At 46.2% G+C, this 15,751-nt stretch overlaps 1 protein-coding gene across 3 annotated transcripts in view; it reads left to right on the top strand.

Annotated features, from left to right (window-relative positions):
* LOC144741727 (myosin-IIIb-like) overlaps positions 1-14,242 on the top strand; it is a 44,341-nt gene extending 30,099 nt beyond the window's left edge. The window contains exons 23-30 of one of the 3 annotated variants that reach the window (XM_078624241.1): positions 353-520; positions 2,347-2,480; positions 7,584-7,846; positions 8,330-8,419; positions 9,077-9,242; positions 10,240-10,617; positions 11,053-11,106; positions 12,668-14,242. In XM_078624241.1, coding sequence (XP_078480367.1) covers positions 353-520; positions 2,347-2,480; positions 7,584-7,846; positions 8,330-8,419; positions 9,077-9,242; positions 10,240-10,617; positions 11,053-11,067 — 1,214 coding nt within the window. In that variant the 3' untranslated portion in view covers positions 11,068-11,106; positions 12,668-14,242. Of the gene's footprint in view, positions 1-352; positions 521-2,346; positions 2,481-7,583; positions 7,847-8,329; positions 8,420-9,076; positions 9,243-10,239; positions 10,618-11,052 lie in introns of all 3 variants that reach the window. The other 2 variants (XM_078624234.1, XM_078624247.1) reach the window with 2 other exon arrangements.
* The last annotated feature ends 1,509 nt before the right edge of the window (positions 14,243-15,751 follow it).

Genomic DNA, 15,751 nt, shown 5'->3' with positions numbered 1-15,751 from the left:
CGGTTCCACCTGATGACGGAGACTTGTGTTGCCTCCGAAACGTCGTGATTTATTATTTTATTTTATTTCCATTATTACTTTTATTAACTTTTAATTTTATTTTTTACCTACGTGACTTTACCGAAAAAACCTAAGAGTGTGAAGGGGAAACACTATCTCGTACAGAAGGGCCCGATGATATCAGGCGTTCATGAACGAAACACTTGTTTTATTTTCATCCGGAAACAAACCACGAAGTCTGTTTTACTGTATTGTCCTGTGCCGATTTGTTCAGCATCAGGCACGCTGTGCTCAATAAGCACAGTTGGCTTTATCTCATCGCTCCTTGCTGTCGGTGTCTCTCTCGTGAAAGGTGTGCGTTGCTTCCTGGCTCGGAGGAGGTACACGCGAATCTTGGGGGCTTACCGGGAGAAGATCAAGAAAGAGCAGCAGCAGCAGCGGCAGGAGGAGGAGGAGCGGAAGAGACTGGAAGAACTTGAGAGGAAGAGGCTGCAGGAGGAAGAGTCTCAAAACAAACAGAGTGAGTGAGGCCGGTGGTTACGTAGGCTCCAGAATTTCTCGCCATTTTTAAATCCTTTATTAAGTTCGTTCGCTCGCTTGCTTGCTTGCGCGCTTACGGCCGTGCCAATCTTTCGGTCGTTTTTTAACCCACTTCCCGTGATCCAATCGAGCTGACATTTTGCACACAGACTCGTGCGTGACAATTTATTTTCGTGAAAAAAAATTTTTCCGTAACTTTACACTTTTTCGGAAAAAAATAAATTATTATATTTAATTACCAATTGCTTAATGGTGGCAGGCAATCATCTGACCCATAGGCGGCAGCCATCTCAAGCCAGAGGACGAGAGGACTCTAGCCGCCACGCATATAAAGGATTTATAGTGAAAAACTTTGTTTTTACGGGTTAATTTTTTCTTTCCTCGAAGACTGCTTGGTTCGATCTTTTTGAACACGTCGCCCCGTCTTGATGCGCAAACTCCAGCAGCAAATTGCGCACTTCAGTTGGCGGGCGACGTTCGAAGTGGACGACGATCCTCAAAGGAACGGTGCCGCCCACGTGGTCGTTTCCCCCCCCCCCCCAACTCCCCGTAATCCGTGGATCAAACAAATTACTCGAGACGCCGGTGTATGCCGGCAAGAGCAGTTAACGCGAATGCTGTCGCAAGCGGTCACACGTTTGGCGCAACGGTCCTTCGCTGGCTATGCGTAATGAATGAATGAAGATGGCTGTGTACAGCATCGATAGCACGCCCAGTTAAACATTTCGGAGACGGAAAATTATTCTTAATACTCTTGAGAAACGATCAATTGCGTATTAATGCAGTTTTAAGACAGATACGCCAAATAAAATGATAGAGAGAAAGCAGCATTTTCTTTCAAAGCCTCTTCACGTCTTCCACTAATCTCAATCACTTAAATATTTCAACACTCTCCTCTGTGAGATGTGAAGCCATTGCGTTCACAAAATTCAAGTATCCATTAAGAAGAACCCAAGAGGGTCATTATAAAACCAGTATGGATCGCCATGCATAATTTTACAGTATCTAATAAATGAAGCCTACTTCAATAACCATTATTAACCAGTTGAAATGTTTTATTTATAAACAATCGCGAAAATATATTTTGATATATAACGGCCATCTAAATATCTTGGGGGCGGAAGGTGGGAGGGGAGAAGTGATTGGAGTGTGGCCTTCTTTGCAGTATTATCACTCGCCATGCCCACCTCATGCCAAGGCTACAGACTTGAATTTTTTTTTCCACGTGCATTTGATCGCAATGTTGAACGTGTTCCACATACACAACAACGTTGCCAATAACAATAAATGGTCACTTTAAAATAATAATTGCCTCCGATTTTTTGCCAAAATGACTCCCAATTTACGGCAGCCTGTCGATTTGAGTGAGGTCCTCTGGGTAAAATGACCAATCGTTCAATCAACTGCGTTTCTCGCGGCTGACGAGAGCACTCCCGGAAGGTTCATTCCTTATTTCTGCGTCGTCGTGGCCTTTAAAACTGGACTGTGAGTGTTTTTAGAGAGAGCGTGGTGATTTAAGGGTGTTAAATCACTAGGGATATATTGTAAGATGGCATTGTTTTGAATTGATAATAATTAAATTACAGCCCCTTGCCAATCCACGGCTGGATGACAGCCTCCCCATGCTGTAATACACTGCTCCTCAATGATGTTGATAATGATGCCTATGATGATGATGATGACGAATCATTCTCTGATCGTTTTCGCAATTCTCGACGACGGCAACGTCCATGATGAAGATGACGACGGCGATCATGGAAAGCGCGGATCGTTTCTCACGATGCCCACCGTCCCTCTGCTCGTTAGATGGGACGGCCGCGCCAGAGACGGTGCCGCCAGTCCCCAGGCCACGGAAGAAGAGGGCCCCGTCGGCGAGCAACGCGGAGGAGACGGAGGCACCCGTGCCACGGCCACGGAGCCGGTTCATCACGGTCCACTCGGTGAGGGCACCACTCCCCCCACTCACCCACCCACCACCTCCCAACCCTCCCCCCCCCGACCCCTCCAACAAAAACAACTGAGCAACAAAAAATTAACCCGTAAAAACAAAGTTTTTCACTATAAATCCTTTATATGCGTGGCGGCTAGAGTCCTCTCGTCATCTGGCTTGAGATGGCTGCCACCTATGGGTCAGATGAGTGCCTGCCACCATTAAGCAATTGGTAATTAAATATAATTTTTTTTTTCCTAAAAAGTGTAAAGTTACGGAAATTTTTTTCACGAAAATAAATTGTCACGCACAACGAGTCTGTGTGCAAAATGTCAGCTCGATTGGATCACGGGAGGTGGGTTAAAAAAAGACCGAAAGATTTGCTCGGTCGTAAGCGCGCAAGCAAGCAAGCAAGCATGCGAACTTAATATAAAGGATTTAAAAATAAATTCCTGCGTGTGCACGGATTCCATAATCGTTTTCCACAAGCGGTTGTCTTTGGAAGTATTTCATCAGCGGTCGGGAAGAAGCCGCTGGGTTCCTGCGAGCACAAATGGAAATTGCATACAGTAAAACCTTGGATTGCGAGCATAATTCGCTCCGGAAACGTGTTTGTAATCCAAAGCACTCGTATATCAAAGCACTCGTATATCAGTTGGGATCACGTGACGCTCGGCAGACAAAGCGTTTACACGTACTACTCGTATTGCAAGACCTCGCTCGTTTATCAAATTAATATTTATTTAAAAAATTTGCTCGTCTTGCAAAACACTCACAGACCAAGTTACTCGCAATCCAAGGTTTTACTGTCATTGCGGATAGTCCATATTGCTTACTCTTGGTTTGTGTCTCCAAGTATTGAGGGATCTTTGTGTCAATTTGGCAGGTGTTCAATCGGGTAATTCTCTAATACCAACACAACATTACACTACGTTTTGGATCATCTTTACAAGAGTTATAGTACCCCACCCACCCCCTACGCTGTTATGGGCAGCCTGATAGACAGAGCTCATGCATTAATTATTTCAATCTTAGTTGGAAAGCGTTAAATATTGAAGAATAATCCATAGGAGCTTCAGCCAGCTTCTCTTAGGACGGTAATTTGAGAGATTTTTCATTGAGAAGCGTTGTTGCCCCATCACGCTTTTTAGACCATGGATCAATTCACTATCAGAATCTGTATTTAGACTGGAGGAATTCGATGAGCTGTGTGAAGCTCGTTTCCACAGACATCCAGTAGTTTCATAGGTAACAAGCGTTTATACCAATGTTACTCTACAGAGTAGTGGGTCACCGCTCCTCTTATCCGCATTGATACGAGCGGTATGTGGGGACTATGGCTTAACCGTTAAAACAACCTATCTGCACAAATGCACACGGGCAAGAGAAGATGATGGTTGAGAAGAGATTTTTTGCGATCCAAAATGCTTCCTTGAAATGCACGTGCCCTTCAAAATGTTGATGCTTCGGTGACTAAAGGGCGGTTGTACAAACACCCTGCTCCCCCCCCCCATCTCTCTGGAATTACTCAATGAAATGCACCCCCCTGGCGGACGGGACACTGCCCTGTGTGACAGGTGCTCTGTGAAAACAAGGCCAGCCAAAAGCAGAGTGAGCGGCGTAAGGGAGGCGGTGGTGTAAACGATGGCATGCAGCTGCCTCTTGACAGAATTACGAAGAACTATTTAGCAGCTACCGGGGAGTGCTGCTTGGTGAAGAGGCTTGTTGAGAGAGTGAGGCTTGGTCTAATAGAGCACTTTCCAAGTGGCCGTGTGGCATCAGGGGTCAGATCACTTGAACTGTGTGCAGTTCGAATTGTAATAGCAGTGGGCGTGTTCCTGGGCTAGAATGCGAGCAGCTGCCCATGACTATACCCGGTGTTCGGGTGGCGCGCTTTGAAGATCTCAACCCCATTTGCCAATGACTGAAAAAAAAAGCTTGAGCTACACCCATTTCAAGCCTTTTAAAACAGTCTGCCTCAGCAGCAGACCATGCTTTCCCACCTGATGATGGACGCGCTTGTGTTGCGCCCGAAACGTCGTGATTTATTTTATTTTATACCTACGTGACTTTACCGAAAGAACCAAAGAGTATGTTCTTGGTTCTTTCGGTAAAGTCACGTAGAAGGGAAATAATAAAATAATAAAAATAAAATATAGTAAAATAATTCTCACGACGTTTCGGCCACAACGCAAGCAGCCGTCCTCGGGTGAAGAACAGGTCTGTCGGAAAGACAGCGTCTGGTGGTGTTCATTCAGACGCTGTCTTTCCGACAGACCTGTTCTTCAACTGAGGATGGCTGATTGCGTTGTGGCCGAAACTTCGTGAGAATTATTTTATTATGTTTTGTTTTTATTATGTTATTATTTCTCTTCTACGTGACTTTACCGAAAGAACCAAGAAGATGAATCCTTGCAGTCACGAAAGCTTTAAATCGAAACCAAGAAGATGAATCGCTGTAGTCACGAAAGCTTTAAATCGAAACCAAAGAGTATGTTCAGTTTTGTTTCGTACTAAATTTGGCTTATTCTTTCCTTCAGACATGTGGTGTAGTTGACGTGCGATGAACAACACGGTGCGTCAAAATGTGTGCCCCTAAATGTGGACAAGGAGGCCTAAATGTGTGCCCCTAAATGTGGACAAGGAGGCCTAACTGAGGTGACTTAAAAAGTAGTTCTGTGACGTGATCTTCTGGGGCCGTTCTCTGGCACAAGGCGCTTCACACTCCAAGATGGAAATGCAGTTGTCCTTTGACATGATGATGCTGATGGCACAAATTGAGTCTGAGATTGTTTGATTCGTTAGGCGGATGATCGCGTTTTAGCCAGTTGCCCGGCAATTTTACAAGAGAGATCCGTGGTGCGTGAGCAGAGCAACAAAAAAATGGAATATAATTGGGAGAAAGCTAAATATGTTTACAAAGAAAACCTTAAGTGAGTAATAAAATCCCTTATATGTAGGCCTCGGAGAAGTAGACTGGTAAAACATTCTAAATTATTGCATCTACTATTACTTGTTGAATTAAATACTTAGTTGTCACTTGAAAACTCTAGAGACTGTCAGGTGTCTTCTGATTATTGCTTTATAATTTGCAAAACTAAAGAAGCAAAGACTAAGTTTCCAATATAGCTTAGGGCCTTCATGTGCAGCTGCAGCTGAATTGGAGAAAGTTAAATTTGTCGTGACAGGCAATGATGAATGCAATCTCTGAACAGCGCTTATCACACCCAGCATCTGAATTGTTACACAAAATCACACTTGTGTGGGTGATGAATGACTGCTCGTAACCATCATGAGAGATGAGGCTCTTCGGCAATGTTCAAGGTGTGTGGGGCTGGCTCTTATAATTTTGTAACGGTTGTAGAACAAGTGATCATTTATAGGAATCCATTGCTGTGTTTTACAACAACCAGGGGCTTTCAATAAATATCTTGACACTGCGCCTTGGCTGCCTCCTTAATCCAGGCGAGGGTTTTGGGTGATCCAACACGGGTTTTTGGTATTCCCTTTACTGCTGTGACGCTTGTTGCCGAGATGCTATTACATCTCCGATTCACACGGTTGGTTACGTACGGTGCGAAAGAAGTTCAAGATACCTACGTACATATCTCCTAGGCCTGTCGCGATTCGCTGTGATCGCAGTTCGATGAATGATCGTGATGACGGGCGCCACGGTGGCGAGATGTTAACTACCTCGCCTGGGATACAGGAGGTCGTGTGTTGGATCCCGACCCTGATGCCTGTATATTTGGAGTTTACATGTTCTCTCGGTGTTCGTGTTGATTTTTGTTGGGGGTCCTCCAGTTTTTCCCTCCACATTTAGAATCAACACGCGTTTAGAGTATTTGGCTGCTATACATTTCTACATGATAAGCCACTTTGCTGAGCTACCATTTGTGGCCAGGTCGCTTCTGAAATATATATATATATAGCTCGGTGGGTCTTACCTGGTTAAATTAAAATAGTAAGAGTTAGTTTCGTGAATCTATTTCTTTTCATGACTGCAGATGTAATCCTACATACAACTGTTACAAATCCTAACTGATAGCATCTCAGACTAAGAATTTGATACGTGTTATTGTAAGTGTAAGCATCTATTTCGGCCCACGAATCTGCCCGGCAGTTAACGCACAGTGTGCAATGAAAGGCGGTGGCAAACTTTCCTCATCCATAATTTAAACCCTAATGTACAATGATAATTGTATTTTTTTTTGGGACAAAACACTCTTAACAGCTAAAAGAGATGGTTTTATCTTCCGCGGCAGACGTGGGTGAATTGTTCCGCTCTTTGACCAAAAAATTTCGCGGAGAGGAAATTTTTCCTAATTTACATGTGAACAACTGAGGCGTGAAGAGCTGAGCCTGGTTCACCTCCCACGCCCCCCGGCTCTCTCCACCCATCAGCGGCAGCCTCAGCGGCAGCCGCCCGTGGGGCCACGCACTTTAAACGGGGTCCGTTTCCGCAATAGCCCCGTGCGTCATCTCGATTGCGTGCCAACAAAGCAACCCGCGTCTTGCGAAACAAACGACACCTGAGCGGCCACACGGCGCAGCGCGATTGTCCTTCATGCTTGCCGCCGAGGGCTGGTTCGGTTCGCAGCGACGGCCCACTGTAACTCGAGACCCAAGGTGGTTTTTAATCTCTCCGAGGCCAGCCACGTCCACACCGTAGCGGGGCTGGCGCCATGGCGAGCGGTGGCTCGACTCTCGGCTGTAACGTGGAGATATCGTGGAATGAGGAATCTGTAATTAAATGCTTTCCCCCCCCCTCGCTTTCTTTTTACTCTCTTTAAGAAATGTAGTAGAAATGGAACGTATCTTTTTTTGGTTATTTATTACAGTACCTGCAAAAATATTTGCCAAGTAAACGGAGATGACGACTAGTGTTTCGCGTTAATTAGGCCTAAATGTATCTTTCTTACGATGTTTGCCGACTTTGATGAAGGGCATATTGCCTGAACAGTTCGGACTCTCTTCGCAAGTACATTTTAGTTGACGTTAAGCAACACCTGAGGTCGGTCGTCTGCTTTCGTGCTCATTAAGGAAGTCGCTTTGTTTATTTGTGTGTGTTTTTAAAAAACGATCCTTAACAGTTACGGCTCTTCTTGTGCAGCTGTCGCAGGTGATCGACCTCGAGGACCCAGCGGGCGATGCGGGGTCTGCGGCGCAAATCCCTCCGCCTCAGCCCTCGGCGCCCGTGCTGCCCTCCCCTCTGCCCTCCGCTGCCCACGAAGGTCAACCGGGTGGGGCGGCCATCAACCGGACCAAGACGCTGCAGAAGCAGCAGACCTACAAGTGGTTCAGCGAAACGCAGGCACAGCGCGTCCTCCACAACGGCAGCATGCCCACGTGGTTCCACGGCGTCATCAGCAGACGGTACGTGCTGCTCGCGGCGCCCGTCCGTTCGTCCGTCCTCTGGAGGAGGTGGCCACCACCAGTTGACGATTATCTGAACCGGTCCTGGGCCCTCCCCTGTGGTCGACTGGGCCTCAAAACGAGTACCTGGTGCGGCACGTAAACTTGTCACTGGGGAGACGAAGGTTGTGGTTCCGGCCACAACCTAAACTTAAAACAATGTTTAACTGTAACACCGTTACTGTACAACATCGTGTCTTTGTTGTCTGTAGTGCTACTTTGTTGAAGCACTTATGCAAATTATATTCTAGAAATGGCAATATAATTTTTTCAAGTCAAGAGACTCCACATTTTTGCTACCACACTGTACAACTAGTAACGATAACTGCTTCTCTTTTGATTAATGACCGTTGTTTCATATGATTGCATTTATTAAAAAATATACAGTTTTACATATAGTATTCCATTTGTTTCACACCTTCTGATGTTGAACGCCGGGTTCAGGAACGCCGAGGATTTGCTGAGCCAGAAGCAGCTGGGCTGCTACCTTGTCCGCGTGAGCGAGACTCAGAATGGATACGCTCTCACCTTCAAGTAAGACTTCTCTTTTCACCGTAATAACGACGTATGAATCGAGCGTCGTTCTGTTGCGGCATTTATGTTGACCACGGTAGTTGCCCCTTTCTCATACCGGTGGTGAGTTGCTTCCCACGTTCCACCTTTTTGAAGGTTTTGAAGGTTGACAATCGCGATGCTGAAATCAACCATTTAGAGGATGATAATTGTTTTTTTACCCTTCTATCTGGCAACAAAACTGACACCTTTTTTACAAGGAGTCATGTTTGCATAGACCACAATACCTGCAGTCATAATGCAAACAAAAAACATAACTCTGATAATGTGCACTGTCCTTGAAGTTGATTGGTCCACACCCGAGACAGCTTTGCACATTATCAGAGTGTTCCTCCGGAATGGCACAGGTAGTGGCGACCCTCGTGGTGCAAAAATATGACCGCAAGGGCAGAAACGTTCGGCAAAGCTGAGCTTGGCATTTGAGATGGTGGCGGCTCGCAGTCCGCTGAAAATGAACGTGATCAGAATGTCGTGAAGTAATTGTAAGGACGCGCATTTTTGCGTGGGGAAGTGATTGCAAACGAACGTAGCACAAAACCCGCAAGGGAAAAAATAACGATTCAATTTGTTTTTTTGCTGTTCATAATTGGCGTCGGCCGCTCTGTGCGTACTCTTCAGGGGAGCCGACCGCTGCCGCCACTACATGATCGTGCAGCGGCCCACCGGCAAGTACATGATCGTGGGGGAGCAACGCGTGCACAACAGCCTGGCGTCTCTGCTCGACTACCACCAATCCGTTGGCATTCAGCCCTACGGAGAGACCATAACGGAGCCCTGCGGGCAGGTACGGGTTGGCCCTGTTTGGCTTTGGCTTTGTGCGGCCGTTTGAAAGGCGCCGTGGAAACATTGAACGCCTTCGACAGTGAGAACTGGGAAAAAAAGGTCTGCCGGAGGAATCGCTGAAATAATAATAAATGAGTGAAAATACTAAGTGTCCGACAGCATTGGCAATTGTGCATAGGAACAAATTGTATAACAACTCTAACTGCCCTAAAGAGTATATAGTCGGTGAGGTTTTAGGAAATGTCCCTTATTTATGGCAGAAAGGAATCGCTTGAGGTTGATTAATGACTGCCAGATGATGGCGACGTTGGTAGTCCCGTAATGATGCATCATTTCACGACGCGCTTAGCGATTTATTTGTCGAGGAATCCAATATTTCTTGAATTCACGTGATTCCTGCAGCCACTAGGATCACTACCATATGCAGATTTTTTTTTCCAAAGCAAGAATAATAGCTTGAATCAAATTGTGATTGTGAATCGTTACATATTATCGCGAGGCAGGTGAATCGTTACAGGCCTCGTCATTGGTCACTCTAGATCTATTTATAGGTAAAAATTTACATCCAAATAAAAAACTCTTCATCACAAAAAATGGAATCTTATCAGGCCCAATGGTGTAATATGTGACGTTGCCATCTATTATTCACTCTGTGTTTCTGGCCGCTATGATGAAGGGCCGTTGCCCAAAACGTCACCTATTATATGCGTTTCCATCTAAGGCAGTGTTGTTGATGAATGTGAGCTTTGTTTGTTTTTGTCATTGGGCATCTGGTTGGCTCACCACATAGAGGTCCCGGTTTAATCATGGAGCGGCCGCTCAACGTTTGAACCCGGGATGCCAGCGGCACGTTGGTGTTGCGCATCGGCATCCTTAGTTATCAGCCAACCGGCCCTCCTTTTTCATCTTTTCTGTTCTATGCACATGAGTTTAAAGAGAACTCGTTCTCACCCTCTGCTCCCTTGGCGCATTGCCCCCCCCCCCCCCCCCCGCGACAGGAGTGCGAAAAGAATACCGACTACGCGGAACTGATGCAGTTCGTAAGCAAAGCGGCGAAAGATGACGGGAGCCCTCGGCACCAGAAGCAACATCAGCAGCACCTCTCCTCGTCTTCCGGTCTCCTGGGCAAGCTCCCAGACGAGACGTCGTCGTCCGTGCAGAAACACCACCCCCAAGTTAGGTTCATGATCAGCGAAGCCCCCGGGACGTCGCCCCTGCTGCCAACTGCCCTGCCCGGTGCGGCGGCAGCAGCAGCAGCAGCGCCCAGCCGCACGACGGAGTTGGCCCCCGATGAGGGCATGGGGGGGCGGCTGTACCCTCGTCTCTACCCGTCTATCCGTCGCGCCCTGCACGAGCTCACCAGCCAGCCGATCAGCGTAAGCGCACGTGGAACATGAGTGCGGTTGGGTTGAGGTTTTGTTTTTCTTTTCGCGACTGTGCTTTCGCTGTCGGTTCATGAGAGGAAGAGATAATCCATTCAGGACTTGCGCATTCCCCCCTGTGTTAGGTAATGGCCTGCTGAGGTGGTTTTTAACAGAACTACTTCTGAGGGCCCTTCAAATTACATTTTTACAATTGATCTGCATCTGTCATCAGTTCTGTGTGGATCTACTGCTGTATGAAGGCCTCCACACTGTTTTTAGGAATGATTAAAGTGTCGCATCTGGAACTTTCTCATGTTTTTACCTTAGCAACTGTTTGAGTGCTAGGACACTTTTTGTTGTTGCTATGGAGATCTCCGTTAAATTGCTCCTCGAGTTTTAAGATGCTGTCTCTATCATGAGCTATATGGTTCCGTCTTTCTCCCTAAGGGCCACCATGTGTGAGAGGTTTGGGGTCGCCTGAGGGTAAGAGCCACATGTCAGGTGGGTATCTTCACCAACCCGCACTGACCAGCGTTGTGAAGTACGGTCTCACATATCTTGTCCCCCCAGTGCCACAGTCTCATCACGTGCAGCTCCGATTCGATCAATTGCGATGTCAGCAGTGTTTATGTACAAGTGGGCAATATTAATCCTTTCCCGTTCCGATGACGTACACGTACGTACATCTACGGCATCCGTTTTTCTTTCTAATCTGTTCTCGTGAAGAAAAACTAAAAATAAAATAACTTTATCCGTACTGAGGCTCCCACAAGGCCATGCGGGAGGGCATGTGGCACAGTTTGGCGCCAGCTATCATAGCGTGCGGTCCTGTTTCTACAGTACTTTGCGGTGAGTACAATGTCTTTTATAAACAACGGCGCTATGCCTCTCTGAATAAAATTTACGCTGAAACGCTTAGCGCATTCCGAGATTAATTGGTGAACGGGACCGACCCTGCAACTTGCAGACGTCTCAGAACGGGAAAGGGTTAAGAATCGCTGGGTAAGCACAGGACGTTACAACATTGTAACGGGAGGATAATGAAAAAAGGAAAAACAGGTCACTGGGTTGGTAGCACAATGCGCGATAACTACTCTGCCACCGATCCTCTCTCAGGCCTTAATAGGTGCTTGCTTAGGCGCGCTTTGTCCAACATTCTATAAATGGATATATAGGAGCTCTTTGTCATTGATCTTTCCATATAAAATGTATATACAAGTAATGGTCACGTCACCAGAGAGCTTGTGCCAGGCTAGGTGCACTTTGTGTCCACGTGAAATATATAAAAGCACACGCATCATGCACGCACATTACGGCCTGCAGGGCATGTGCAAACCATTATATGCTCTTGTAGTACCACACAGGTTACTTTTCAGTCCATGCTGTTGATTCCCCTGGGTTAAGACTGCAGAAGTATCAACCATAAAATAGACCCTGTCTGCATCGTGGTGGACGGTACCATTTCTGAGAAGTTATTTGAAAAGGAGTATGCAATGTTTGCCGGCGTTGTGGTCCACATTTGAAGAATTATATACAAACTACTTAATTGTAAAAACCAACAGCAACATCCTTCTCACCCCCCCCCCCCCACACTCGGGGAGATGGTAACTACCTCGCCTGGTATACAGGAGATCGTGGCTTTGATCCCGACCCTGACACTTGTATATCTTGAGTTTGCATGTTCTCCCTGTGGTCGCATGGATTTTTCTCTGGGTCCTCCAGTTTTTCCCTCCACATTTAGAAACATGCGTTAAGAATATTCGGCTTAAAATAAATTTCCAGATGATAAGCCACTTTAATGAGCAGTCATTTGTGGCCAGGTTGCATGTGAAAAAGAACTATGCAGCTCCAGTGGGCCTTACCTGGTTAAATAAAAAATAGTTGAGTTTACTGGCACACGAATGCCCACTTGCAAGTCGTTGCTGTGTTCACCTTGTTCTGCATAGGGACGGTGGCCATCGGGGGTTCCGCTAGGCTAAAACAAATGCACTCTCAGACGTTTGTTAGGCTATGGACCACGCTGTGATTGCGTATTGTTGTTTTACCTCAAATCTGTTCACAGGGACCAGACGAAGTCCCGCCACTGCCTCCGAAAACGTACCTGCAAGGGCCTCAACCTACACAAGTCGCCATGGTCCCTGCCATCCCGAGCAGAGAACCGCTGACACCCCCTTTCTTCGAGCGTCCACTGAGCGCGCTCACCCAGGCATCCGCCGGCCACTGGCAATTACCGAGCCCGGTGATTCCCTCCCACAGCGCCGGCTATCAACAGCGGTCCTCAAGTGGCAGGCCGCAGATACTGACGTCCTTCAGCTTCGATTCGATCGATCAGCACCGGCGTGGCGCACCCGCCGCGAACTTTAACCCCACAGTGGTGGCGAGTCCCAAGATTGAAGCCAGGGTCGTGATGGCGAGCCGTCCGCCACAACCTCTGCCTCGGGAGGATGCTCGGGGCCAGATAGACGGCGACTACGCGGGACTACCGGATGAGTATCACAGGCCGCCGCCATGTGCTCCTGGTTTTTAACATTGATATTTCCCCCCTTCATCGCCCCCCCCCCCCCCCCCCCCCGGTGTGCTTGAGGAACTTTGGTAGAGTTTGGGGGTTTGAGGCGGATGCAGCGAGGTGTGAAATAATGGTCGTTTTGTTGCACGTTCGCAATGCTACCGTGTTGGTTTTCGCAATTGTGCAGTGTGCTTATTTGGGGTGTCCCGCGCGTTTGTCTGGGACGACGTCCGACGTTTCGCTCCACGTGCTGCCAGGAGCTTCTTCAGGAGCTGGATGTCAACATCGTGCCGAACGGCACGCGGGCAAAACCCAAAGGACACTTCTTTGTTGAAATATGAATTTGCTGCGACGGACACAATCGCAGAGTACAGCCCGGTGCATTTAGTCTCGTGAAATAGACAAACTTTTAGCCATTTAAACTACTTTTGGTTACCACTCCATGGACATTTTTCACAACCGATGTACAAAATGTAATGTGGAAATGCATTATTCCATATGGACTCGCATTTTTTGCCACATCGTGCCTTGGAGATCGAGGAAGTGCGAAAAAAGTTAATTTTTAAGAGTTAATTTCGTACGTCTTGAGTTTTCTCATGGAGTGTCATTATATTATAACCTACTCGGAGCCTGCCATAGATCACTTTATGCCAGTTAACATATTCTATACATATTTCTACACTTTTTTTGACGAAGGAATTTTACGTTAATATTATTTTTTAACCAGATGGCATCACTTTGTCAGTTTCTCACAACTGTGGGTGAAATTGCTCGTCAGCTCATGAATTCACATCCCCCCCCCCCATTGAATGGTACGTGGAATTAATATGCGATTTTACGAAACAAATAAACGGTAATATATGTAATTAATGGGAGGGAATTTAATATTTTAATATTACATTGCCATAGCATTGAGCATTTCTTTGTCTTGTTTTCTTTACCCACCCCCGTCCCCTCCACACAAATATTAAGATCACGTGAAAACACAGTGGGCTGGTGAATAGCATCAGGATCGGTGATGGCGAAGTAGTACTGTGCTGCTTTCTATAATTGTGATTTGTGGGATTTGTTGTTTTAATACTATTTGTTAAGTGTTCATGTTGAATTTACAAAATAAACATTTATATTTCAGTGTTGTGGCCATGGGATGTTGATGATGAATGTTGTAGTAAGTGTGATATAATGTAGGTGAAGGCGCGGTCCTGCAATGCCTGGCTCATGCCACTGCTCTTTGGTTCTTTCGGTAAAGTCACGTATAAAGATAAAATAATAAATTAAATAATAGCATACGACGTTTCGATTGCAACACAAGCAATCGTCATCAGGTATAAATGAAATAGAAACAAAAATCTAACCAGAAAACTATAGACAGACATATAAGCAGACAGATATCACCAATATACATAGAGAGAGAGCAACACATCGGCACACAGAGAGAGAAAGTCTCTGTGACGAGGCCTTAAATAGAGAGAGGGGGCGGAGAGAGGGAGGGGGTTAGAGAAAAAATTAGCATGTCAATGGGTAGGGCGACGGGTGGTAAAGTAAGCAAGCTTGAAAATTAGGAGAACGGGAGAGAGACACATTAAATTTAAAAACCTAGCAAAATATCGAAATGTAATGTAATGCAACACAGAGGGTCGGTCAACACACAATTAACGCATAGCCTGGTCGATTACGTATTTCAAAGATTGCTAAGTTAGAATTTAAGTGTGAAAATTTTAAAGAGAGACAAAACACAAAACACGAGATCATGCCACTGCTGGCAGAAGGGGCCTCCAGTCGAGGTGAGCTCTAGAGGGTATTGTGTCTACGTGTCCACGCTGGTCCAGACGTCTTGGCAGAGGTGGGGGGGGGGTCCCTTGACTTTACCTCACCACACGCGACTTTTTGATCGACTGTGGCGTAACGATTGATACTGCTGAGGTGGATGGATCTTAAACACGTGTCCAATGTTTCAACTGCCGCGCCCGGAGATCGAATCGAGCCAGCGCACAGTGTCATAATAACCAGTACACCATGGCAGTTATCCCCATCTTACATATATAATACGGAATTATATTGCAGTCTTATGGCTGTGGAAGTCATGACTTGTAAGTGTGATATGTGCGTTGATGAAATGTGGTAGCCATTGCATGAGATGTAAATGAAATGATTTGGATATTTCTTGCTGTAGTTGCACAATTATTCTATTTTAAAATCTCAAGTTGGGTGGAGAAGTCGCGATGCTAAGCTGACGATGGGAGCGCCACTGATGTTCACCATTCGCAATTGATATCGTCCGTGAAAAATCTGCTTTTAATAATTACAGAGTGATCATTAGCTCGTCCGTCTGGATGCCACTGGGAGTAGTCCTCGACTCGCAATCGAATGTGGACGTGAATGATGCCAAATTGATATATGAACACTTTTTTTTTTCATTAACAGATATTGAGTAGCAAACAACACTCCCCCATTTAGGGATGGCTACACGAACTGATGTAAATTAAACAAATGCATTGACTCGCAAGGTCCTTGACTTCAAGAGTTCCAAAAGGTCGACTCGATCCATCATCAAACCTGTAGAGGGTGGATAAACCATGTACAGCTGTGGGGTGTGAACAGTCGTTGAAATCGAAATCCTAGGGAATCATCGCTTTTGTC

Source organism: Lampetra planeri, chromosome 3, assembly GCF_965212315.1.
Source record: "Lampetra planeri chromosome 3, kcLamPlan1.2.h2, whole genome shotgun sequence".
NCBI classification, from domain to species: domain Eukaryota; kingdom Metazoa; phylum Chordata; class Hyperoartia; order Petromyzontiformes; family Petromyzontidae; genus Lampetra; species Lampetra planeri.
The sequence above is the reverse complement of the archived record's forward strand: the minus strand, read 5'-3'. Positions and strand labels throughout refer to the sequence as shown.